Source organism: Pavona decussata, unplaced genomic scaffold (assembly GCF_977016875.1).
Source record: "Pavona decussata unplaced genomic scaffold, jaPavDecu1.1 SCAFFOLD_476, whole genome shotgun sequence".
Taxonomy (NCBI): Eukaryota; Metazoa; Cnidaria; class Anthozoa; order Scleractinia; family Agariciidae; genus Pavona; species Pavona decussata.
This window is the reverse complement of record NW_028145812.1, coordinates 79315-106306: the sequence shown is the minus strand read 5'-3', so window position 1 is coordinate 106306 and position 26992 is coordinate 79315. Positions and strand designations below refer to the sequence as shown.

Here is a 26992-nt window from a genome sequence, read left to right as displayed (position 1 = left end):
TGAGAGGTGCTTTTAGAATTTCCCTTTTTTAACAAGCTTTAATTGCGTTTTCGCACATCCTTGTTATGATGTTAAAATTTTAAAGATTTGGTTTACCAAATTGAAATTTAATAACATGAATTTTTGAACTTGTTGTAACATGTTGTAAAATGGTGTTTTCGTAAAAATGGCCGGTTCGGCTTTAAGACTCGTGGTTCGTGGAACACAATGCTGAAAGCCCGAATACATTTGAGACGAGTTCGTCGTCTAATTGGACTTGTGTGCAAACTAAGTAGTAGTAACTCAGTAAAGATTCCATTAACCCTTTAACCCCTTCTATCAAAGAACAAATTGTACTATCTTGTTTCCATGCTTTTCTTATAAAAGTACTGGGGAGAAGTTATTAAAATATCAAGAAAATTCACCTTGGGTGATCATATCCTTAATTCTCATGACCTCAGGGGTTGAAAAAGCATTGATATTACAAGGATAAATTTGATGCTGATCACTTTTAGGCCTTAAAATGTTAAGTTAGAGCGTTTTTCAATTGAGTGTCGTAAAACGAAAAACAAAGCAATTTCCATGGCCAGTCACAAAACACGTGAACAGTGCAATGAACTAATCGGAATTCGATGCAAATACTTGTAAACGACGCCAAGCGCGGGAAAACGCGTGCGAGTAAGGCATGATTGGTTTGGTTTTGCTTCTCATTGGTTGAAAAAGTGACGCAAGTTTTTCTTACAAATCACAGAGCGTGATACTGAGCAAAACCTAAGAAAACGCGAAATCATTTTCGACACTCAATTGAAAAACGCTCTGTACAGGCCCGCAAATGATCCCCAAATTGGACCGCAAATGATCCCCGGACGGGAAATGATCCCCAAATTGGACCGCAAATGATCCCCGACCGGATTTCGTCGCCTCATCAATAATTATAGAATGGAATGGACTCGGGAATTTGGACATTGTATTTAAACTTTAAACACTTAATTTTTTGTCTTATAACGCAACAATCGTTTTATTTAAACGCTTTCCATGCAAAATTTTTTAAGTTTAAAAATTACAGTGTAGCTGCTAAGTGCAAATAAAAAGAAAATCAATTGTCCTATAAACTGGAACATACATGTATATTTTTAACTTGTACGATTACCACGCCAAAAATGGGTACGAATTGTACGGAAATCCTTTTTTTTTTTTTTTCAATAGGCCTAAAAAAACGAAATGAATCTTAACAGTACAACCGAAAGGCTGTTAACTGGATAAAATATTGTTTTTGTTATTTCTTCGATACATCTGTGAAACCCAAGATCAAATGAGAACCAGAGGAGACGAGAATATAAATACCCTATGCAAACACAACAAAAATTTAAGGCGGGTTATTGATGACTTTAGCAAGTTTTTTTTTTTTTTTCTATTTTAAAAGACGACTGAAATTGAATTGCCTGTTTAATGATGGGGAATCTCGCCCGCTATCGTCGCGTTTTGTCGGATCTTAGTCTTAAAGTGACCGTGTGTTAATTTTATTTATTTTCTCACCTGAATTTACGCGTTTCATCCAAATCGAATTTTTTTTCTCCGAACTTCTTTGCGGTATGTGTTGATTCATATACAAATAAAAATAAAAAACAACAACAACAATAATAATAATAGTAATAATAATAATAATAATAATAATAATTAATAATAATAATAATAATAATAATAATAATAATAATAATAATAATAATAATAATAATAATAATAATAATAATAATAATAATAATAATAATGATAATAATAATCATGCGTGTAAATATGCTAATATCATTTCGGGCTAATACGACTCCCAGCCTTCCTTTAAACAATTTTCGCAAAACACACTGTCGTCGGCATAGACCTGCATGAGTCTTTACTTAAATCATACCTCTTTTTCTTTTCAGGCGTCTCTTTCTTGTCAGATTTGTCATTATCTCCTACACCATAAGGACTGGGAAAAAAAGCGAAAGCAAGCGCAAGGCGGAAACAGCAAACTCAACCGCGCCATTTTCCCACAGTAACCTGGTTTAAATTATGAGCTCTGTTCACTCCAAATAGCTGTCGCTTTCGCAAGTGAGGATTGTTTCCTTGTTCTCACGCCTCCAAAAAAAAAAAAAAAAAAAATCCCACGTGCACAGGTAGTCCCAGCTCAAGCTGTGAGCGATGATCATCTTGTGACGGTCTCTTGTGCAATAGCGGTCACGGCGCAAGTCCCGGGGGGGGGGGGGGGGGGGTCCTCCCCTATATAAGGTATATGGGTATGTGCCGCCCCAAAGGGTATGGTTTTTGAGCCGCTTTGGTCTGAAATAGGGTATAGATTTTGACAATTACGGTCTGAAATCGGGTCGGGTTTTTGGGGCGGGGAACATTTACGAAAGCTTACAAACATATTTTTCTTCTCAGTACGTAACTGGAACGACTAACTGATAGCGAGAAAAAGAAATAGATAAACTATGTCATTACAGCTTACTTTTACTCCTTGCGTCAACACTGATGCATAATTTTCAGGTCTGAAAACGGGTATGAATTTTAGAGGTCAGGTCTGAAAACGGGTGTGGAAAATGGCATGTTTAGGTCTGACATAGGGTCGGGATTTGAAGACCCGGGCGGCACACCCCCACCAAGAATTCCGGGGAGTACCCCTCCCCCCGGGGCGCAAGTATGGGAATGTTTTCCCATACTTGCGCCGTGACCGCTATTGCACTTTATAATCGGGCCTAGGAAGTAGAAATACTGTAAAATTGTTAGAAGGGATGTCATTTTTATTAAGAACTTTACAGTATTTCTACTTCGTAAACCCGATCGTAAATATTCCCATACAAACTGTCATATTTTCGCAGTGACAGCTATTGCACAAGTGATAATCGCTCAGAGCTTGAGGTTGGGCCACCTAAGCGTATGTTGGACTGTCGAAAGGGTTCCGATAAAGTTTGTTAATGGCACGACCTAGATCAAGGAGAAAAATTCAATTTCGTTTTAAAAGAGTCAAGTATCTTATCTAACATATCTAAAACAGAGTTTTAAAATATTGAAGCAATAGCTAATTGTGAAGGAAAATGTATTTTCAAATCAAAGGTGTAATAATCTCAGAGACTGACACGTTTAAATCAATAGCTTTTATGTTTTGTCCAAAAATTAAATATTGCCAGGTTAATTTTGTCTTTTAGCACAGTACGTTTACCGGTTTTTAGTGTTATAAAAGCCTGAGGAATTTGTGTTTTCCTCATATATCCGTGAACTGACAGGGAGTTCAGGACATTCCTTCGTTTTGCGACACATTTTATTAGAATCACTTCCGGTCCGGGGATCATTTGCGGTCCAATTTGGGGATCATTTCCCGTCCGGGGATCATTTGCGGGCCGGGATCATTTGCGGGCCGGGATCATTTGCGGGCCTGTACAGCTCTATTCCAGGCATTGAATATGTAGAGAGCATGGTCGGACATCGCCAAATTGAAAGAAGGATTGTGAGCGAGGCAAGACTCGCCCGGTTGTAGACTATCTTCATGCTTTTCCCTACCTTTGCTCTCTGCAATGACTGCTTTCACATGATAACTTCTCTGCAGTAATGATCCGTCCGAAAAATTATCCCTCTAAGTGTGAACAAGGCACTTGGCAATTTCGTACCCACAATCCTCAGGTTTTTTGGTCAGCGCTTGGTCACCAGGAGAGAGACTGGGGAACTTCAATTTCATTAACGCAGGATTTTTGCGGTAAAACAATGCAAGCCGTTATGATGCAGCCAATCAAAACGAAATCCCGAATTCTCCAGAGTCTTTCCTGGCTAATAACCGCAGGTCAAAGAGCCTGAGGACTCTGGGTAAGAGATTGGACACTTTGTTGTTGCAGAGTCCTTGCTCTTAGAGGGATAAATTGTCCTGAGATACATGTAAATAGACATACAAGAAGGGTGATAAAATCAGGCGAATTGCCCGTCTAAAATATAAGCTGACCCGTTCAGTTACAGATGAGTAACATGTTGAAGATAGACAATCTACCAGACGAGCAGGAAGAAATAGTCCAACATGCGTGTGTTGTTTTCCGCGCTGAATTATTAATATGTATTAATGAACAAATCCTTTACAATCGCATTTTTTTTTTTTACCTTTTAGCCCTGAAGAATTCAGGAAACCGCTGGGGAATGTGTATGAGTCTCCTAATAAAGTAACTATATTTTTTAAATAGCTCAGTGTGTTGTTCAGCATTTTGATTTTTGTCATCTCGTGTATAGCCTTGCTGAAAGCATAAGCTGTTTGAATGTAGTACATATAGGTCTTCGTAAATAAACCCTTTCAGGCGAGTAGTCAATATCACCCAATGAGAACATTAAAGAAAAATATTAAAAATTGTGTCTCGTCTGTTGCTCGAATTGTTTTGTGCCCTTTTGAAGACATATTTGTGCCAGCTAATGGGGTTTGATCTTTTTGAATGCTTAAGCTGAAAATTTGTTACAGAAAGGTTGAGGGGATGGAATATTATTTCCCAAATTTGCGAGCTGCTGTTGGCTTTTCAAAAATGATACCTGATTTTTTTTTAGTTTTCTCGTGTTACGAAATTTTGAGCTGTCATTTTGCCGTAGAAAACTTGAGGTTTTCACCAACTATATTCGAAATTTTCAGGCGATGATTTACCCTGTTGAAATAAATAAAAAGAAAGTTTATTGGTTGATAACGCCTGATACCGGAAAAGAGAACACCTAGCCCGAAAATGGGTTAGATCAAAAAAGAAACAAATTTCATTAGGTCACAGAAAAGGCATTGATCATGAGAGTTTTTGAAACAGCTCTGTTAGTGTAACAACAGGTCATGTTGACAATAACACTAATGACATCCAATTTTGAAGTAAATTCAATAATACGCATTTTCTTGCTCGTATGTGAGAAAACTGACCCTTTGTTTTGAAAGGATATACACCCTACTCTCCTTTATCAGACTACACTGTGAAACACTAAGAGTACTGTTGTTGGAGAAGGGGGATGTTGAGGGGGCGGGGGGAGGTATGGCGACTTGGTTACCAAAATTGGGGAGTTACGAAACAAAACCATTTAAAAACAAAAAGGCATGTGAAACTAATAGCAGTTTAATTCTCTTCATTTAATTGGATAGGAAATTTAGGTGCTATTAAAAGCTGAAGGAATTATTTTTGGTATATCACATCCCATGCAGAAAATATGCCTCTGTGTTATCAACACCTTATGTAAAGTTGTTTTATTTCTTTAGAGAAGGAGCAATAAAATTTCTTTATAAACCCAGTAAGGATGTTTTATTTGCAAAGCGAGTTTGCTGTCAAGAGGAGTTAAACCATAAAAGGAACCATGCACAAAAAGAAAAAAATATATAATCGCTCGGAGTATTCCTGTTAAGTTCCACCAAGATCCCTACCTGAAAGACAGTAAAAATTTCTCTTAACTTTATGTTCAATATGATGTGCCAAATGACAAAAACCGGAAACAAAAACTGTCACGAACGTAACATCTTCATTCATCAGCATCTTGATAACTTTTATTCAACACTAACCTTATATGCACACCCACCTAATGAGGAAATCAACCCATCTGGTTTAAAATGTAGGATAAGGATAGATAAGAAATAGACTAGAACTAGAAATTAAATTTCGTCTGCCTAGGGCATAAGAATCAGCGTATTTACGTCTCTAGGCTAGTTTAACAGATTGCCCTGAAAATGGCGGAACGTTTCAAGTTGCCAATGTACCCTTCCATGAAAGACATTTCTTTACTTGTCAAGCTACAACGTGTGACACGCGGATAATTGACGAGGTGCTTCTTCATCGGACCTTTACAAGCTCGGCTCGTGGAAGTGTTTCAGATATTCCTCCTCTCTGGCGCAAAAATTCGCGGCCTTCAGGTATACGTACTATGTCTCACTCGGCCAAAATTCTAAACGTTGTAAAAAGGCCCTGATTAAATGACACAGGTATGACCTCATATGGGGCGGTACCTGTCAGACCGGTTAGGGCAAGTTTGCGGTTGTTTACCATTTACAAAACAACAACAACAACAACAGCAACAACAACAATAAAAACAAAAAAAAAAATGAGTCTTCCAAGTGAAAAATTTCCAGGAGAAAAGGAATTTCATTTTCACTTTTTAAAAAGGTACCGTTTTCTCGATTAGGACGTTCCAGCCAATCTGTCGTATTAGCCATGAGTGTGGCATGGTGTGAAAGTATAGGCGAATCTTTGTTTACACTTTTTGCCTTATTAACATATGCTTATCACTATCTGATGACTCTAATACAATAAAAACTCTGATTGTTCTGAGTGGTTTCATGTAAACAGAAGTTACTTGTATGGAGACTGCAGATCTGAAGTCATACCAGTCTGAGTCATTCGCATCCGTTCAGCTCCCGGAGTTAGACATGCCTGATATAATTTCTCCTGATATTTTTGCCCTAAAACTGTTTGTAATTCTGGGGTTCACAAAGAAATGATCCATAGGTAGTGATTCATTCCAATCCTGGCAACTTGCTTGAAATGGAAAACAAAATGCTAATGGTACGTATAACATCAACTGAATGGCTCTGTCATTTCCCATGTTTTTGGTTTAGCTTTTGCAAGCAGAATTCCGTTGCCCGCATTTTTGTTATATTTGAGCCGTGATTTACTACGAGAACAAAATAATAACCACTATTACGTTTACAAACACGTCGCTTTATTTATTTCATTGCAACAACCCTAACTGTGTAACGTTTCCAATCTACTCATTGGTTCTTTGAGAATGGTTCCAAACGTTAAAGATATATACTTATCCCACACTTTTTTGATTTATTGACAATTGTTTTTTAACCTCATCAAGAGAAAAGAATCACACATGTCCAGGCTTCACGGTTAAATTTTGGGTTTTGTGTTTCACATTGACGAAAACAAGTTATAAGTAAAATATATATGTTATATATTTGTCTCAAATTCAATTTTATTACTTATTTCGTTAATGGCGATGGCTGTTGTAACGGCCGAAACGTGTCTTTAAATTAAAAAAGCGTTGTACTTTTCTTCAAATGATTTAATTGCCTCCAAATTTAGGAACAGGTACTAGCATCAGTGATATTTAAGCCTGATGAGATACGTTTCAGCTGGCAAACCACTCAAAGCAATGGTATTGTCCTAGTTCATCAAAGGATTAAAACTACAAACGCTGAGAGACAACACTGCGACTATTCCACGTGGGTTTTGGTACATTGTTATACCATGATATTCCGAAAGTGTAAGCGCTTAATAAGCCTCAAGCTCAAGGCACCGGAAACAAAAAATATTCAGTAGGTTGCCTTAGCTGGTTTCTTGGTAGTTTCCACTTGAAAACTGGCCTTAAAAGTGCAAATATACCTACAGCGCAAGCAAATTATTTTCAATCAAAATTCCAGTATAAGATTTTCTTGGCTCTCGGCTCTCTTGAAAGTGGAAGCATTATAGTTAAAGTAATTGATTAACATAACGTTTTCATTCTCTTCAATGCAACTAAACTCGAATTTAAGATAAGTGCAATTAGTGATCACCTTCTAAATATAATAACCAAGAAGGTTTTTTTAAGAATTCCAGACTCGAATAATTTTCCGACAAAAAAAAAAAAAATTAAATTGAAATGTTAGTGAAATGTTGTTGGACTGACAGTCCCGAGATTAAAAAAACTCAAACGTGCACTTATGGTTTTGATCAGTTAAAAAAAATCATCCATATAAAATAACGTTAACAGTAAGGTTTGCTGAAAATGGAACACTGTCAGTTCTTCTCTAGTCACTACCACAGAAGCGGAGAGAACAGTAAGGTGAACCTGTAAGGTAATACACGTAGAAAGAACCGCAGTTCCTCACTTGGATGGTAGTTGACCAATAGCAGCAATAACCAACCCAATTAAAACACACCGTTCTGCTAACTTGACCATCAGCAACATTAGGGTGCCCTCCTCTTAACCATCCTGTTGCAGAAGTGCCACACCTATTAATGGGTGGGCATGAAGAAGCCATTCGTTTTCCTGCAGCTCCCTCAAACCGATACCATCCATGAGTCATTCTCCGGTCACAATAACCGTAGTAACTGCTGTAAGTTATCTTTCTGGTACTACTGTTCAGAATGTAATAGCTTTGGCATTCTAGATAGAAACAGTAATAAAAGTAACATAGTGATAGTCATAACAAATCAGACTACAACAAGTTTCAATTTGCTTTCTTATCACAAATCCTTATTGCTAGTGGATAATGTTTCTAAGCATTAAAATTATAATAGTTATAATAAACACTACAGCTCGTAATGCATTACGCTGCTAGGGAATATAGGGGCATAGCTACCATACACGCAGATGCGTACGCACCGACACCTGAATTCGTACCAACTGCAGTTCGCTGAATTTAGCAAGACAAATTAAGTTGTCAATCCCGGGTATTGAAACAATAATACATAATTGTACCGTACGCAACAGACGCACAAGTCACGGTTGATACAACATCTCCCAGAAATGTCGCCGCTTTGTGGGTGCCAGGTAAAAAGGGCATATTTATTCTTTTGAAATTCTAAATATTTATAAGCATAAGGAGTTTGACACTGGTGAGATCCTCGTTGATTTTGCAAATGTTAAGAAAAGGCAATTGTGTCTTTGCCTTTAAAACATCTCATAACAATTTTTTTCGTTTTCTATTTCTCAGTGCGCGAGCGGGCGGGATTTTGTAAATCATGTAATCTGATCTGTTCCGGAAGGGGAGCGGAATTTTTCGATCTTGTCCACGAACCCGCTACAAATATAGGCAAACATTTGCTGAAAACGGCACCTGCTGAAGAATTGTCCTCTCAAGTTAAATATGGAACAAAAATCACAGAGGAAGGGATGGCATCCTCTTCTCCTCGCCCGAGACTTAAAATTAAGTCGCAGTATTGTTAAGAATTAAGTGTTCAATAGGAGTGATGAGCTGCCATAGTAGCGTGAGTAGTTTGAACACAAAATGTTAAAAAATAAGACAAGGGGCGGGTGAGAGGAAAATATTATCAAAATTCAATCTACTCTACCTACATCATTCTTCCTTACATTTCACTATATCTGTAGGTTTGTTTGTACGTTGGCAAATTTTTAGAGAAAGGAACTCACACAACTTTATCTTTGCTTTGAATTTCAAGTAACATTGTTAGTTAGCAGCGACGGCTTCGAATCAATAAGCCAGTGTGCATGTGACAAAAGTACTGTAACTCGATATTCACTTCGTTGATGCCGTGATCCTGGCCAGGCACTTACGCGTTCAGGGCGCTTTTAGAAAAGTACTGCTTGTGGGCTACGACTACTCTGGTGATGATGACCTTGTCAAGCTCAAGGACTGTACAAGAGATCTGAGAGCCCTCCTCAAAAAAAAAAAAAATCGACGTTCATGTATTAGTGTCAGTTTTTGGTTTTTACAGTAATGCAGATCCTGGAACGTCGATTTTTTGCGAAAAAAAAAATCTATCCATAACCACCATCCCCACAGTTAAAAATATAAAATTTGTAACTTAGAGGGTATCAGAGTAGTGAATAGGCCTTATCACGGTTTTCGACGCCATTTTGACGAGTAGGCAAACATGCTTGAAATAACAGTGTTTGTATGGAAATCCGATGTTAAATAATTTTCATAAAACAGCTCTTCTGAAAAATGTATGAATTGGAAACTTTTGGCACTAGGAAAAGGACTTTAAGAAAACAAATTGGAGGGACGTAGCTGTGCCAGGAAGCGTCCGGATTTCATTTGTCTGTAAAGCGAACCAGCCGTGAACTCAGTTCAGTGCTACTAAAAATAGTTCGCGGGAAAAAAAATACAGGGAAATGTATGGAAAGTTCAAAACACGACTGGACGCTTTCCGGCACTGCTACATCCCTCCAATTTTTTTTTCTTAAAATCCTTTTCCTAATGCGAAAAGTTTCCAATTCATGAATCTTTCAGAAGCGATGTTTTATGAAAGTTATTTGACATCGGATTTCCATACAAACACTGTTATTTCAAAACCGTGATAAGGCCTACCAACCCGACCTCCCCCACCCCCATCCCCCTGGCGATAAGCGTCAATTGTGGTTATTGTTTACTTTCCTAAACCGGTTTTCTCGTTGTTCCTGCCAGTTTCTTTCAATTACCGAGAAGATAGGAATCTTGCCAGCCTTGGTCTGTCTGGTGAAGGCCACGAAAACTAACTTATTACTAGCACGAGCGGGTGAGGGCCTTAACTACCTTATAACTAGCACGAGCGGGTGAGGGCCGTATTTCGCCTATTAATTTTCCAATTTCAGATTTCATGTTAATATTTTTTTTTCACGGAGTTGAAAGAAACTGGCAGGAGCAGCGAGAAAACGGTCTAGGAAAGTAAACAATAACCTCAATATTATTGACTCTTATAGCTAGGGGGGAGGGGGGAGGTCGGGTTGGTGGAGATTTCACAACTCAAATATACAGATTTCATATTTTTAGTTGTGAGGATGGTGGTTATGGATGTCTTTTTTTTTTTTTTTTTTTTTTTTTCGCGAAAAAATCGACGTTCCAGGGTCTGTATAACTGTTAGTTAAAAAACTAAATGACACTAATTAGGGTGCGTTCGATTGGGAAATTCATTCCGCATCAAAGGAACCGACGAATCCACTCTGGAGAAGGATTCGTCGGTTCCTTTGATGCGGCGTGAAAATCTAAATCCGGATTTCCCAATCGAACGGGTCTCTGTAAAACGCAGACCGGATGGCGGCGGATGGCGGATGGCGGATGCGGATGGAAAAATGCGGATAATAAAATGCAGATGACAAAAAATTAAAATAATAAATAAATTGCTTGATTAATTAATTAATCACAAATTTCCCACATTTTTTCTTTATGTATCGTCGGATCCGAAAAAAAGAAAGCACTTTCATCGAAGAAGAAGTACTTTTTGATCGGGATCCATACTTTTCAACTTAACATCACCACTACAGTCCTTCCCCCCCCCCCCCCCCCATCTTTATTAGTAACTAACATTTAACAAAGAAAACTACACTACTACCACTACAGTACTTGATCGACACACCACCCTACCCTAAATAGTTGTCAATTTTAGTAGCATTTCGACCAATGTCTTCCGGCTTCTGTCGAGTTAAATCTTATTATCATTGTTTTACACGGCCACTGAAGGCTTAGCTTACCCCTAGACCCGCACGTAGACAGTATATCGTAAGCAAAATAACATACTTGATTTGCCGGTTAGTTCATTTTTAAACTACATCAAATCTTAACTAATCAAACATTGATTTGTGTTATGAGCTAAAGGTTCTTGTATTGCTTGAAACGCGAGCGAGGTATTTCCGTTAAATCGATTTTAAGCGGCGTAAAAACAGCTTTCAGATATACCCTCGCCTCAAGTCAAGCAAAGCGGTTAGAAAAATTTGTTCCGGCTATCTTCATAACATATAACAAACGGTCAAGCCATAGCGTAAGTCTTTCGGCATGAATCAGTACTTAATTTTCACCAATCTCGTACACAGAGTCTTCAGGCTTTTTAGTCAGCGGGGCAACGCCTGGAAGACTCTGGGGACATCGAAAAAATTCAATTTTTTTGATTGGCTGTTCCGTAACGGTTTTCGTTGTTTTACCGCAGAAATCCTGCGGTAATAAAATTCGATGTCCCCAGAGTCTTCCCGGCGTTGCCCCACTGACCAAAAAGCCTGAAGACTCTGGGTACGAGATTGAATTTTCACGTAATTTTTACATAATTTTCTAAAAAAAATTTGGCGTAAGAAATTGTTTATTTATTTATTTATTTATTTATTATTTTAATTTTTTTTGTCATCCGCATTTTGTCATCCGCATTTTATCATCCGCCGTCCGCCGTCCGCCATCCGCCATCCGCCATCCGCCATCCGCCGCCATCCGGTCTTCGTTTTACAGAGACCCCAATCGAACGCACCCTAATACTTGAATTTTGTTTTTACGCGAAAAAAAAAAAAAATAATAAATAAATAAAGATACAAAGCTGGCAAGACGGGCTCTCGCATCTCGTGTACAGTCTTTTAGCTTGACAAAGTTTTCATCACCAGGGTAGTCGTAGCTTGGCCCACAAGGAATACTTTGCACTGTTTACAGGATTCGCGCAGGATTCCATACCGAAATGCCTGGCCAGGTTAAGCCCGCCGCACACATGAGGAAAGAGCTGAGCTATCTGCCTCGCGAGGCATTTTGCTCAGCTCTTTCCTCACGTGTGCGGCGGGCTTTACCCACATCAGCGAAGTGAATGTTCAGTGTCACATTGGCTTATTGATTTGAGCTGTCGCTGCTGAAAACGAACACTCAAAACAACACGGAAGGAACAAAGTCACACGTTTTTCTCCATTTTACTAATCGACTGCTTCATTTAAGAAGATAAAGGAGCTGTAAAGTTTGATTTGCACTACTTTTTCCTGCGACATCGAAATGGTATGCAAATTTGTTGCACATGTTTCGTCGGCTAATTGACCGGAATAAATATATTATTTTAGAGCAGAATAGGAAAGAAATCTGGGATCAAAAAAACATTGAATGGTTGTCTTCAGTCAGTCTGATTAGTTTTAGGGACCAATATGTGATGTTTGGAAACATTCACGGGCTCCAGATGTCAAGTGTTTGTGAATCAGTTCTGATCTCATAATTCGTGAAGTGAATTGCGAGCCTCAAGTATATTTGCACGCATATTCGATCTTCCTTGAGCGGGAAAGAGTTTGAATCAGAGCTTGAAACTTGGAACAAATAAAGTTCTTTTCTTCGTCTTTCGAGATATGAGATTTAATTTAGAGAAAATCACATACCAGAAATATTTTTTATTTTAATGAAATTATAGGCATTAGTTTCAAGGCCATTTTGAGTAGCGTACACAAATCTGCATGCTTTAGAAAGCAGCCAGCGAGTTTGGAATGTTTATCGTATTAATTTTCTTGTGAGATGGTTGGTCTAGGTTTGTGTAAAGTTTCAAGTTCATTGGGTAATTTTACACCGTGAACGGGGCTTCGTCCTTTGACCTAAATTTTCACGGTTTTCATCGGCCCGTGACCGCACCTAGGCCGCATTTCAAACCCCTGCAATTTTCTCAAAAAATAAAATACCTTGAAACTTTAAAATATGATTTTCGAAAATAGTTAATCCAAGGGTATCTTCAGGCAAAACATAAGAAATTCGACCAAGTGGTCGCTGAAATGCAGTTTTCGATTCTTACCGGCAGCCGCTCTTAAGGTGGCCGAACACAGTTTGCGCGCGCTTTACAGATTCTGTTAGTGATGCTATTAAGCGCGCGCTAGGGTTGTGGTAAGCAAATACTATCGACCACTCGATTTTATACTAAAAGGTAACTTTTGCTCTTAAAATAACTTAGTTTTTCGTTTGTGAATCCTTCTTCATTGATCGCCGAACAAAGAAATTGAGTTCACAATGAGCTAAGCCTTTTTGTATGCCTTTCATCTTTCTGAGAAACCCTAATTAAAAGCCACGCATGCGCATTTGAACAAAAAATTGTGACGGGTTATTTTAATGGAAATAAACTGTTTTCTAAGGAACCGCCCGTTAGAATTTCGTGAAATTTGACAAAACAGTAGTTTTCTAAAAGCGTAACTTGCCTACAAACCAAAAACAAAATCTAACAGAGGGTATCTTCAAAAAACATTAAAGTGAAAAACCAACATTTACAAGAGATCTGTCTGTTAAAATGACATGAAAGTAGCGTCACTATGTCAGTATTTTGTGGTTTTTTCTGGATACAAAATATGGAAAAAATCTAACGAGTGCATTTTCTAAAAGTTAAGAAAAACCATTATTTGTGGACGGTTAATAGCTTGCTGCGTTGCCATGGCAACGGCACCTTGTTCAACAAGAAGTATCAAAATTTATTCCTTCTTAGTTAATTTTGCACCATGCTAATTTCGGGTACTCAGAAGTACGTAGTTTTCAAATAATGTTTACTAACACCTGTGTAATGGAAAAACTGTGTTCGGCAACCTTAAACTACCTGGAGCAATCACCACGTGCATTTTAGAAAACTGTACGATAATAATAACAACAGATGTTATAAGAACATATTTGCTCCGATTCCGTCTAATTTTGTTGATCCGCTGTTTTCAAAATTCAAACCAGTGGCAAAGCAATATAATCCAAATATAAATATATTAGTGGATCCGATGTTTTTTTTAATTACTGCGACAAAATGATAAAAAATGAATTAAGAAAAAATGCTTTGACAGGAAAAATGTTTAACAATGAGCCATGTGATCATTATTCAAGTTGATCATGATTATTCTTAATTAAAATTGTACTTTTAATAGGCAAGACTATCCATGGAATTGAAATGCATTCAAATATATTCAGCCTGGGAGATGGGAGGGGACAGACTTTGAATATTCATAACACTTTTTATATGAAAGCAAACTTCGACCAACGTTGTGACGTTTTCATAAACGTATCCGATTATCCAATGAAAAAATTTCGTTGACATTAAGATGTTCAAGTGGCATGATTTTTCCATGGCTACAAGACTTTGAGAACCATGTTTATCGACATTTGGATTTTTTATCTCTTGTCGAAAATAATTATTCCTTTTTTACCTTTTAATTTTATACTACTTTAACATGTCTCCATTGTGTTTGATGAATCGTTTGATGAAAGGTTTTGGAGAGCTTAGGAAATCCATGATGGCAGTCGTGATAAATGAACGACGTAATTCACACGTTGTATGACATACACCGATTCACCGTAAGACCGGAAGTTGCATGAGAGCGAGGCCTAAGGGCCGTCGAACGCGCGAATCTCAAATCAACAAACATGGACGAAAGAGCTTTACAAGAGATAGACTTAAACCTTACGCCAGACGACATCCCATGCTCATCTGTTGAAAATGTGGATGATATCAGCAAGTGGACGATACCACAGCTAAAATTCTGGCTCAAATGCAGAAGGCTAAACCAGCAAGGATTAAAGAAAGACCTCGTCGAAAAGTAAGCTTTGTAATTTTACTGTCGCAAGCGGGCGCCGCACGTCGCAATATTTTATGTTTCCAATATCGTTTCCAATGTTTTTTTTTTTTTTTGTTTGTTTTTTCAGAGTAAAAGCCTTTAACTCGATCCCTTACTACAGGAATAGAGTTTACGACCCTGACCCAGAAAGAAGTTACACGAAGGCAAAGCTTGAAAAGCTCAAGCGATCGAATGCAACAGTTGAGAGCGCGGCAAAACAAACCAGCCCCAATAACTCACCTTTCGATAGCTTTCCGCCGGACGAATCTACACAATTTTCGGAAGACTTTTCTATTCTGCCTTCGTTTGTGCCAATGGATGCGTTCGAACAGGTTAAAAATTCTGGTAAATCAATTAAGAAATTTGCCAATGCAGAGGTTGTGATAAACTCAAACGACAAAGGCCTTCGCATGATGAACTTTGTGCACGATTTACAGGTGTATAACAACCCAGAAAAGCGTCATATTTATTTGCGTGCCTGCTGTTGGGCTTCCTACAAAAGGAACATTAAGTACAAGGTAAAATTAGTTTTAAACCAAAATGAATCTCCGAAGATTCTGGCAGCAAAATGTGATAGGCAGTGCCCAGCCTCCAATAGCGGTGTTTGCTGCCATGTGATGGCTCTCATTTGGAAACTAGAGGATATGACGAGAAAGTCAGAGCTACGAGATTTTACTCCCGACAACAGATGCTGTACATCAAAGCCAAGGCAATGGGGGAAAGGGCATAAACGAGAAGTGGAGTTCCACCCAGTGATGGCTTCAAATGTGATAAAACCAAGACATTCCTCTGACTTACCAGGCAGGAAGAGAAGAGGTGTCCAATCACAATTTTACGACCCAAGGCCACCCAAATCTCGGAAGCTTGATGTTACTGGTATTGTCAAGCTTAAACGTGACCTTCAGAACATAAACCAAAATATACCCTTTGCAGCCATGCTACCAGAAGAAAAGTCAATTTCAACTGTAATGACTCTGGTTGGCACAGTTGCTAAAGGTTCAACAATTCACAAGCAACTCCAAGACTATGCCACTCCCGGTTTGATACCAACCTCTATCAGTAGCAACCGACCGGCTGTTCAAGTAAGTTGGAGTCCTGTATGTAGTACATCACATGCAACTGAAGAACTAACAGCCAATCACGTCCATAGGGAAAAAGACCAAAGTTTAAATGGTGGATCTCCTGGCCCTTCAATCACTCATGTGCAGAGAGAATCAGCTATGCCACACACTTCTGAGCCACATGTAACTCTTTATGGACAACCTAATGGTAACCCCCATTTGTAGGAGGAAGAAGTTTCTATAGGCAATACTCAAGGACAAGAGCAGGCAATTCCAATTTTTGCTAACAGAGGAGCTGATCCCTATCACACTCAAGCAAAACAAACAACACAGGCCAAAACATTATTTATTGAAACTCTTACAGATGAGCAACAACGAATTGAAATGGCAACAAGAGGGCAATCACTCAACCCTACTTGGTTTGAACAAAAGCAGAACAGGATAACTGCCAGTATATGCAAAGATGTATTTACCCACATGCAAAATAAAGGGGCAAAGATTCCAGGAAATCTAATTAAAAGAATAATCTCAAAAGGAATTCTTTACAAACACGTGAGCTATTCCCAAGCTAAACACCTTAATTATAAAAGTAAAGGTATGATCTATGGTATTGAAAATGAGCCTGTGGCAGCAATTTTATACAAAGAATACCTTTTATCATTACCAGACATCAAGGAAGTAACAATTCAAGAGGTTGGCCTGATTTTAGACAGAAATAGCAATGTCCTTGCAGCAAGCCCCGATAGAATTGCAACCATAGTATATTACAATGGTACCATTGAGCATAGAAATGTAGAAATAAAATGTCTGGAGTCAAAGCAGGATGTTTCACCCGAGGTTGCCATTGAACAAAACCAAAAGGAAGCTAGTTTCCCATTTAGGAAAAACAATTCTTTCTATGAAGTGAAGGATAAGCATAAGTATTGGTTTCAAACACAGATGCAAATGGGCATCTCTACACTTCCACTGACTGACTTTGTCATTTTTACTAGCTCAAGATATCCTATTTTAGTTCTGAAGGTAACATTCTCATCCAGATGGAGTAATGAAATTAAACCTAGTTTACTTGCTTTTCATAAGAAATATATTGCAAACAACAACCGTTAGTGACTTTAGGACTAAGAAAGAATATGAACTCTTCATTGAGATAACTAAACTTGTAACCTCTCAAAGACGTATATCAATTTGCTATAGCAAAAGGAGGACATTTTATCAAACTCTTAGTATATAGTTTTGAAACGTTTTTGCTTTGAGGCAAATGTTGTGTTTGTTGCTCCTTGGATTATTTAAGTCTTGGATGGAGGGGACTCCCATAGAAAACGTTATGGAGGTGTTTTGTCAGAAATTTTGAAACAGACCTTAAAAGGTATCAGAATGTTCTTAAAAGGGTGCATCTCAAATTCAATTTGGCTCCTAAGTGGATAGGGTAGACAGTGTTTCTGACAAGTAATTCCTGGTACCTAGAAGGTACCAAGATATTAACTGGTTATGACATCTTGGTGGCCATTTTAGACTTAAAAATTGAAATTTTTTTATAGGACTTCCCTCCACCTCTACTCTAAACAGAAATTATTGGATTTTGAAAGTTGACTAACAAAGCACATACAGTCCAGATTTGATTAATAGATCCATAAGTAGAAAGGGGCAAAACCTGATTAAATATATGCCAAGCTTTTATACGTTTTATTGCTCTTTCAACGTGAATTCGAACATTGGCTATACTCATGGTTTCAAAACACTGGCTTTCTGTAAACTGGTCAGTTGAAGAAAATCTCTTTGGAGGAATATACAAACTCCCTCCTCTGAGGGCTATCAGGTCATGGATTTCAAAGCCTTTGTCTGCAAGGTATTGATCTCCCATTTCAATTAACTGGCAGAAGTTACTTCTTTCCACAATTTCTTTATCACTTATTCTTCCTGGATATAACTGACTGATAAATGTTATCCAGCCACTAGGTGAAGTGCATACTAGCCCTTTAAACGTGTCATGAGATTTATAATCTGAGTACATCTCTGAATGCTTCTGATAGTCCCTGGGCAGTTCACATTTCAACTCTGTGCAATCTAAAATTCCTCGTACATTTTCATATCTACCCTTAAATGAATCTGGCAAGTGCTCTTTTACATTCTCTTTTGAAGGCCACACAGGCAAACTTCCCAACATAATGTAAAGGTAGTTTGCCCACGTAACAAAAACATCCGACACAGTACTTACAGACACACCAAATCTGTGCGCCAAGTCACGCTCGAATAATCCAAGACGCACCCTAGTTAAAAACAACCACAGCTGGTCAATGGGCTCCATTTCTCGCTTTCTATTTCTTTCATTTTCCTGTTGCTGTAGGAAAGGAAATGGAACACTAGGATCTGCATGGTCTCCTTTCACTTTGGCACGTGCATTTTTCCAACTGATCAGAGACTCAGAGCAAGGCTTAACAAAGTTCCAAAATGCGATTAACGCTCGATAACTTTCAAATCCAGTGTAAAAGAAAATGTCGTCGTCATTGGATCCAAACCTTTCCAGGCCAAATTTACAAAGACAAAGTTTTTGCCTAAGTTCAAAATTCTCAGCAACCAAATCTCTTTCTGGCGCCAGTGGTTTGTCCTCTGAATCTTCCTCTTTAGGCTTACCATTTTTGCATGTGTCGACTGCTTCACTTGAGCGACTTGTGCTTTTTGTTTCTGATGACACCACAAAAGGTCGAACTGCGCTGTCTTCACGAGCTTTTGCTCTAAGGGTCCTTTCACTCGATTCTTTACAATTCGTTGACCAAGGAAAGACCGATGGAACAGCATTTTTCACAAGATCGTGCCTTTTGCCAGTGAGACTTTTTCTGTAATCCTCCGCGGTGAAATGTTCCGAACAGCAAAACAAAGATGTGTTCGACGCAAATTTTTTGTCGCCACGTCTCATCGTAATACTCCATATCTTCCTCAGGCTTACATCTAACGGAAAATTGTGAAAAATCAATTCTTTTCTATTCTCTGAGCGATTGTTGCACAGTGCAGCCGAGCAACACTTATGACTTGTGTCCGCCATGTTTTGGTACGATGGCCCTTAGGTCTCGCTTTCATGCAACTTCCGGTCTTACGGTGAATCGGTGTATCGTCATCGCATTCTGCGGACACCAAAGGAAACAGTTTTTGGATGTACTTATATCCTCCGTGTTTTATTGCATCGAGCGGAATGGAGTTAAGCAATGCACCGGTATGACGCAAGGACGTCACTGGGTTACAATATTGATGATAATGAACTTTGTAATAGCACATAATCGCTCTCTCTTCTTATCTGAAGGACTTCAAAAATATTGTCGTAAACACTGAGCGTAAACTAAGAAGAAAAAAATCTTGTTGTGAACAAGTCATGCAAGTGAGTGTAACATTCGTCATTTGCCTTAAGTTATCACAAAATCTAACTAACAGTTCTGGAGTACTACCCGTGTGTTTCATGTTCTTTTCGCTGGGTGGCATCCGTGAGTGTCAATCACGTATACCTTTGTTGAAAATTAGAGGATGCGTCCAAAAAACAATTAGCAAATTGATGAAAGTACACGAATTTTTCAGAAGGCTCTCATCCGTTTTGTATGAAATAATGTAAATACAACACAGCAAAGTGTTTTTATCCACTGCACATTTAGATTATTACAAACTATCTTTTTGTTTCACTAAATTCCAGCCTTATAGGACGGCGGATATACAACGGGCTGGTCTTCCGGGAGAAACTGACGTCCCTCTATCTTTAATCTTCAATCAACACATTCTCGCTACTTGAAGGATATCCGTTGACATTATGTTCTCTTTGCATTTAAAGTGCCCCTAACCCTTCGATTTGTTTTCTTTTGGTATATCTTTCAAGAACTCATTTTCGAAAAAATTTTGAGAAATATTGAATCCTTTTGTTTTTACGAGCGCTAGAAGTGAAGGCAGTCTTGTCGATATTTTCACCTATCGTTCGCATTAGTCCCCCACTCGGCCAAATATTGAGCGTGACGTAAGAAAAGGACATCGTGCAAAAATATCCGAAGATTCGCGGTAATGCTTCAATTGTAAACAGAGAAAATGGTTGGAAAATGTGTGGTTTTTGGATGCAGCAACTCTCGAAATGTAGAGAAAGGAATCAGCATGCATAAGATTGCTTCTGAATCCTTCTGAATCCTTCTGGTGTCCTTTTCTTACGTCACAGCTAAGAAAGTGTCAAATATCGGACGCTTCTCATTGGCTCGTTCCTAATAAGCCCACGAGACAAAAATTTGTCCAGCGGGGCTTAAAGCGCGCAGAAATTTAAAAATTTCAGTAACTTTTAGCGCTCGTAAAATAAAAAGGATTCAATGTTTCTAAAAAAAAATTTCGAAAATAAGTTCTTCACAGATATGGAAATCTACCAAAAGAAAACAAATTGAAGGGTAAGGGGCACTTTAAAATTAGAACCCAAAAATCCGGGAATTGGAAGTATGAAATAGTCCAAGAGGAGAATTCAGACCGCGAGACCACAAAAAAGATTGCCCAACTTGGCTAAATTCTTAAAATGCCAACCTAAAGCCGAACGGCAGCGAGATATAATCTACCAAGTAAAAATGGTTGATGCATGGTGTAATCCGATTGTAGTTTCACCAAATGCGATAGTAGAGATAAACTGTATAAAAACCGACGGGTATACTGCAATGTGAGTATGCAATCAATCGCCAGGAATTCAAATGAAAACGGTGTGGGGGCCAACAGTTGGTGTATCAAGATATTTTGACATAGCTCGGAGTACTTCACAGATATGATGTATACAAATTAGTAAAACCAAACACAACTTGTTCTAAAGAACTATACAACGTGACGGAGATGAGCAATAGATTTTTGTCAGAGGAATTTTCGATGGATGACATCTATGCAACGAAATCATAATGTGATCTTGTGTTATACCACTGACGGATGTTATATCACTAAAAAATGTCTAGTTTAGAAAAGTCATCTCTCGAAAACAAGAGCTTTCATGTTGCCCACTCGCCTCCAAATCGTGTGCTGGCCGTTTCTTTTTAAAGACTTACGCAATTTGAATATTCCATATATTAATTCCTTCATTTTGAGAGGGAAGTAGGACGGGTAAGATAGACGCTATCCTATTCCAGATACCTACAAGTTTAACAGGTTCGAAATAAATTCTTGATGGACTTTATGAAACTATCCTATCCTATCCTATTTTCTTGATTACTGTGTGCTACTTGGTATGGTGGAGATATAGCGGGCAGTGGGTCGTTTTTCGTTTAGAAAAACACAAACGGAAGATTAAAGTAAACGTGCCAGACTGAAAAGACTTTCCAATGCATACCAAAGAATTACAAATTATTGATCATTCACCTTTCTTAAAAACATCTGAACGAAACAGCATTTTAGCAGGTGGATGGCAGGAAAACTTGTACGGAACGGGAATAAATCACGAAAAAGACCGGAGAAGAAGAAGAAGAGGTTTACTTCTCATGCGCCCCACCAATTGGGTTTTTTTGCAGTGTTCCAGTATGTAAAGACCTTTTTAATGGCCGATTTTTAACTATACACAGCAAAAGGTTTTACGGGAGAGTCGTGCTGGTACGACGCCGACGACGCAAGGTCAGAGCCGGGATAAAATTGTACCCAGGTGTCCTTGCGACTTTGATTGAAAGATAAATATATGAAGAACAGATGTGTATTTTGTCTTTTGAGGAATCTAGATAGACCCCCCTCCTCAAAGACAGGCACACCCAACAATCTCACACTTGCAAAACCGTGCTATGAGTTAACGTTTATTAAAGGTTTCACTCAATAGACTCAACTTGTGTGGGCCCTTATGATTGAGAGTTGTGTGTTGAGCCAATGCTTTGGGAATATTTTAAATGTTTTGTACATTGCCTGCACTTCTTTCATTCTTCGAAGTATTTTGCCTCCTAAACAACTAATTAAATTCTCGAAACTATCATTCCACCATTCAGTTCAATCATAATTTACTTGTCCATGTAGTTTGTCCATATTTACACTGGCGATAAAGACTTTTCTTATTTCTGTTTTTTCTTTATCATTAGGAATATTATGATCATATTTCGTGGGGACACCGAAACGCTGTCTTGAATATGATTCTACCTGTAATTTTTATCATCAAATTATTATTTTAACCTGCATAATCCTTTCCTTGTTAACTGTCAACAAAAACAAGAGCTTAGAATCAGCACGTTCGGATTAAGTTTATTAGTTATGCAGTCACAGAATATCTGCGTGTTTTAGCTGCCCTTTTTATAATAAATAATTAACAACTATTGACCGAAGTGGAGTTGCCTAGTGGCAGTTATTTATCACTGGCTTCCGACGCTGAGGTGAATAGTTGTATTACTATATACTAAAACAGTGCGATAATATGGCACGAAAGTGCTGAGTTTTATATCATTGATTCTTGTCAACCATTCAAATTTTCGTACGATATATTTGCATTTGTAACCAAAAGCCTTTTCAAAAGTTTCATCGATAAATTTGGGCCTAAAAAGATCAAGCTTTACTTGTAAAAACTGCCAACCAAATTTTGCCGCCTTCTTTGTGTTAGCGTGAACAGCTTCTTCGTTTATTTGTGAAATTTCTTCGTTTGTTACCGTAGGAGACCGCGAAACCATTTTTCTCGTAATATACGCGACGTTCACGAGTTTTTTGGAGGTGAATAGCACGTTCCAGTAGCCAAACAGAGCGCATCGATGCACTATCCACTGTTTTAGTTTATAGTAATATATAATATCTCTGGTAGTACAGGAGAAACTCAATGCATAATGAAAACGGGTAACGGGACCTCCCATCTCCACGTTGCTCTTGAACTTCGTGTGTGGGTTTGTTTTTTTGCAGAATTCAAGTATATCAATCAATTATATCAGATCTCTGTGACTCACCTGACGCAGAGTGACTGCAGTTTTTCCCATTCCCTACCAAAGGATGGTTGCACGAACAATTGTAAGATCCCAAGGTATTCGTACATGAACTAAAATTGTGGCAGTCGTGAAAGCCGCTAGCACACTCGTCGATATCTGCGGAAAAAATAATTAAATCAAGACGCTCATTACTGACATATAATCAAGTGCCTTTCGGGCAGCGTTTACACGATGCCGGTCGAGACCGTTACCGAAACCGGGTCGCCGGTTGAAATTTCACTTCTGCGCGAAGATTCAAAATGGGGAACCTCGCATGGAGTACAGCACTGGTTTAAAATAAGTTATGGTAGCGGGTACTTTCAACAGGAGTTCTACTTCGTTGTCAGTCTATGCGTCCATGTGAATTGTGCGCTAATTTTCGCCACGTTGACCACAAGTCACCAAAGCGTGATATAAGAGTTTGTATGGCGTTAACATGAAATCAAAAATAGACAACAATATTCTCACAAAACCCCAAAAAACATAATTAAATCTGAAAATGCTTACCCGGTGTGTGTTTTGCTGTGTTTGCAAGGCTTCTCAGTGCTTCTAAACGCTGTTTTGAGCGGTTTATCTCTCAGCGGCTGGTCCACGTGCAACACTGTATTATGTTAAGGAAAAGTTGGAAACTTGAAGTCGAGTTTGAATGTAATTTGACCCGTCATTTGAGGTTTTCGAAGTGCTCTCCTCAAATGACGGGTCAAATTACATTCAAATTGGACTTCAAGTTTCCAACCTTTCATTAACATAATACAGTGATGCACGTGGACCAGCCGCTGAGAGATAAATTGCTCAAAACGGCGTTTGGAAGCACTGAAAAGCCCTGAAAACACAGCAAAACACACCGGGTAAGCTATTTCAGACTTAATTATATTTTGTGTGGGAATATTGTTGTCTAACTTTCGATTTCATGTTAACGCCATACAAGCTCTTATATCACGCTCTGGCGACTTGCGAGTTGACAAAAAGAAAAAGACGGCGTAATTATCGAGCCCAGATCCCCTTCCTCAATAATGAGTGCCTGGGAACGAGATCGGGATAACGTAAGCACTTGAAAACAGTGAGATTGGCACCGTGTAAACGCTTTGAAACCGTATTGTTTTCCATGCGATTTTAAGGGCAGGAAACCGTGAAGATTTGAAGCCGCATTGATGTAAACTCTGCCTTACTTTAGCCGTTGTTATAGTTTAGTCATCTTACTTTTGAGGAAACACGTGAATAACAGTATATGTAGCAAAGAAAGAAATAAAGTAGTTAATAAACAATTCAATGTAGCTTTCTGAAATTTGCTCCCAGATTAGCTTATAACCGCCACCAAGGCTCTGGTTAAGTGTTTACGGGCCTGCTTACAGGCCATTTTGTCTTGAAGTTTTCGTTTAGTGAGAGATTAAGAAAGGTTGGATTATGGAAATGCAAACAATACTACTCCCTACTTACCGGTACAAGTTTTTCCGTCGCCCAAATATCCAGAATTACATGCACAGGTGTGCGATCCATAGGTGTTATTGCACACGGCGTTGACATTACAGCTGTGAGAGTTGGTAGAACACTCATCGATATCTAAAGAAATGTAATGGGAAAAAGTCTTAATGATTATACTTAATCTGTATTGAATTTGCGCTCTCGTTTAATTGTTCTAAAATTCGTCTGCTTGTTTTGCACTATTACATTTTTGTTATTCTGTCACTGTTGCTGCTTTTATTGTCGCTGTCGCTGTTTCTGCTGCTGTTGTTGTTTGGGCAATAAAACACCTATTTAATGTATGAAAAGTTCGCGTAATTTTTGGATGACCCTGTTAACTTCAAAATTACTTGTCCCCGAAAACATTTGTCTCTATGCACAATTTTATGCAGCATATTTTATTCTGCTCTTTGGACAATTTAAACGAAGCACCTGAAAAATAAATAAAATAAAATACGCGTGCAAACCTGATATACAAACCATCTTTTCTTCAATTTCTTGTGCACTATGCAGCGAGGATACTTTGAGTTGCCTTAATTTAAGAGGCTCCTGCTTAAGTACATATTCCTCACGCTATTTTTACACCCATGAACGCAGGTTCAATTATAAAATGAAATGAAATACCCAAAATGAGTAAAGCGCAGATTAAAGTAGCTTACCAGTGCAAATCTTTCCATCGCCTGAATATCCAGCTTTACATGCACATGTGTACGATCCGTCGGTATTACTGCACGAAGCATTAACACCACAGTTGTAAGAGTTGATGACACATTCATCTATATCTATGAAAGTGTAATGAGAGAAAACGTTGCATATGAAAACTGTCGTAAGCTGCACCAGACAAGTTCTTTAATTTCTATATGGAAAAGTCTCTAAAGGCCTGTTTTTTTTTTCTCGCCTCTTTTTGTTCTTGCTGTTGATTCACTCAATTGGATTATTAACATATAAAAAAACTCAGAATTTCTAGTGGTCCATGTCACTTGCAGACAAAATGATCTGGAATAACATTAGTCTACGTGTACGACTCAATGTTAGAATTGTGTGCTATAAAATATGACTGATACAACTTCCACGCTTTCACTGCACATCTTTTTGTTTATATGATCATCCTCTTGATCGCCATCAAAACTCGGTTATAATTATTTTAAACCTTGTCCTCGTTATTTTACCGACGTATTTGTCATCTTCTCGGTGAAAACATTTTCACCATTCTAGTTCCATGTGGATGTGAACGACCATATAAAATTTTACAATTTTCTGTGCCATCATTATCAATTTATTACCATTGCAAATCTTGCCATTTCCTGTATAGCCGGATTTACAACCACAGGTATACGAGCCCTTAGTGTTTTGACAAGCAGCATTGGGGTCACAATCAAAGGAGTTTGTAGCACATTCGTCTAGGTCTGGAAAGATATAACAAAAGACAACAACATTAACCTCCATGCAGACAGGTGGGGGTAGAATCTGCCTCGGCCTACTTTCAGGGTTTATAACTTTCTTTTTTTTTATTTTGTGCAAACGAAACAAAACTTCATGACCTTTTCTGTTCTAGCAATTCACAGGGAAATATATGGAATGGAAGGCCAGAGTTCACTGAATGTTTGGTTTTGTGAACAGAGTTGATAAAGTAATTTGATACTAACGTCTACTGTTAGTCCTTTGTCAGAGCGGATAAAGGCATTGTGGGTTGTATGTTGCTTATATTGCGTGAGCGGTTGGGCTACGCTATAAAGTCAATGAACAAAATTAAAAATTTATGTGACATCTGATATGATCCGCGACGTCAATTATTTGCAGATAAATGGCTGATTTCTCCTTCTTAACGTTAACTCCTTTAATGCAAATCATTAACACTGAGAAATGCTCATTTGAGGCAATTATTCGTTCCCAGATGGATGTTTTGTTTTACCTATCTAAAGTTTTAAATGACGCTAACAAATATGTCTCCACGATGCTACTAAGAAGAAAGGCCTAATAAAGTCGTTCTCCCTGTACCTGTAAAACAAGTAAAGTTGTTGCAATTATTGCATGGTACATCATTCCAAGTATAACCATGCTTTGCACCCAAAGTGTGCACACAGTCTTCATTTCTCCAGTTATTTGGTTGTCTCGGCGCCCAGAACCTAAAGCTGCTCACTTCTTTGTTGGTCCAAACAAACGATCCATCAACACTTCTGTCATTCAAACCAATCCAACTTCGTTCGCCGTTATTGCGATGCTGGATGTAGACATTTTCCTCTTGATTGTGAACGGTCACTAGATCTGAGTGCATTGTTGAACAGTTTGATTCAGCGGCCAGCCATGAGGCGCATGCGCGGCTTGTGAAGTAGCAGTAACCACCAAAGTAACTCCAGCCTGGTCGGCATATGTCTATATGAACAGAGGACATAAAAAAAAAAAATATTTAGTGGTAATGTTTCCTTAGGAATTTTTTTTTGTTACCAGGCAACCAATTCTGTTATGATTCAGCCGTGTTAGTTATTAATTACCTTGGCTAGTCATTAATAATTTGAAATAGTGTGATTTTAAAGTTTTAGACAAACAACCAAACTCGTCCTCCTCGGTTAATGCATAGCTTATGACGTACTCTCTAAGGGAGTGGTTGTATTA

The 26992-nt window shown here is 38.4% G+C and overlaps 2 protein-coding genes across 5 annotated transcripts in view; both read right to left on the bottom strand.

The window, feature by feature from the left end:
* Window positions 1-26992, bottom strand: part of LOC146450219 (uncharacterized) — a 69644-nt gene that overhangs the window by 28355 nt on the left and 14297 nt on the right. For 2 of the 4 annotated variants that reach the window (XM_085100600.1, XM_085100598.1), the window contains 6 exons: window positions 26378-26752; window positions 25663-25785; window positions 25039-25161; window positions 24356-24478; window positions 22901-23035; window positions 7636-8097 (listed from right to left, as the gene is read on the bottom strand). In XM_085100600.1, coding sequence (XP_084956726.1) covers window positions 7739-8097; window positions 22901-23035; window positions 24356-24478; window positions 25039-25161; window positions 25663-25785; window positions 26378-26752 — 1238 coding nt within the window. In that variant the 3' untranslated portion in view covers window positions 7636-7738. Of the gene's footprint in view, window positions 1-7635; window positions 8098-22900; window positions 23036-24355; window positions 24479-25038; window positions 25162-25662; window positions 25786-26377; window positions 26753-26992 lie in introns of those variants that run through there. The other 2 variants (XM_085100602.1, XM_085100599.1) reach the window with 2 other exon arrangements.
* Window positions 17465-19055, bottom strand: LOC146450220 (uncharacterized). Its single transcript, XM_085100605.1, has one exon. The coding sequence runs from the start codon at window positions 19048-19050 to the stop codon at window positions 17569-17571; it is 1482 nt and encodes a 493-aa protein (XP_084956731.1). The 5' UTR covers window positions 19051-19055; the 3' UTR covers window positions 17465-17568.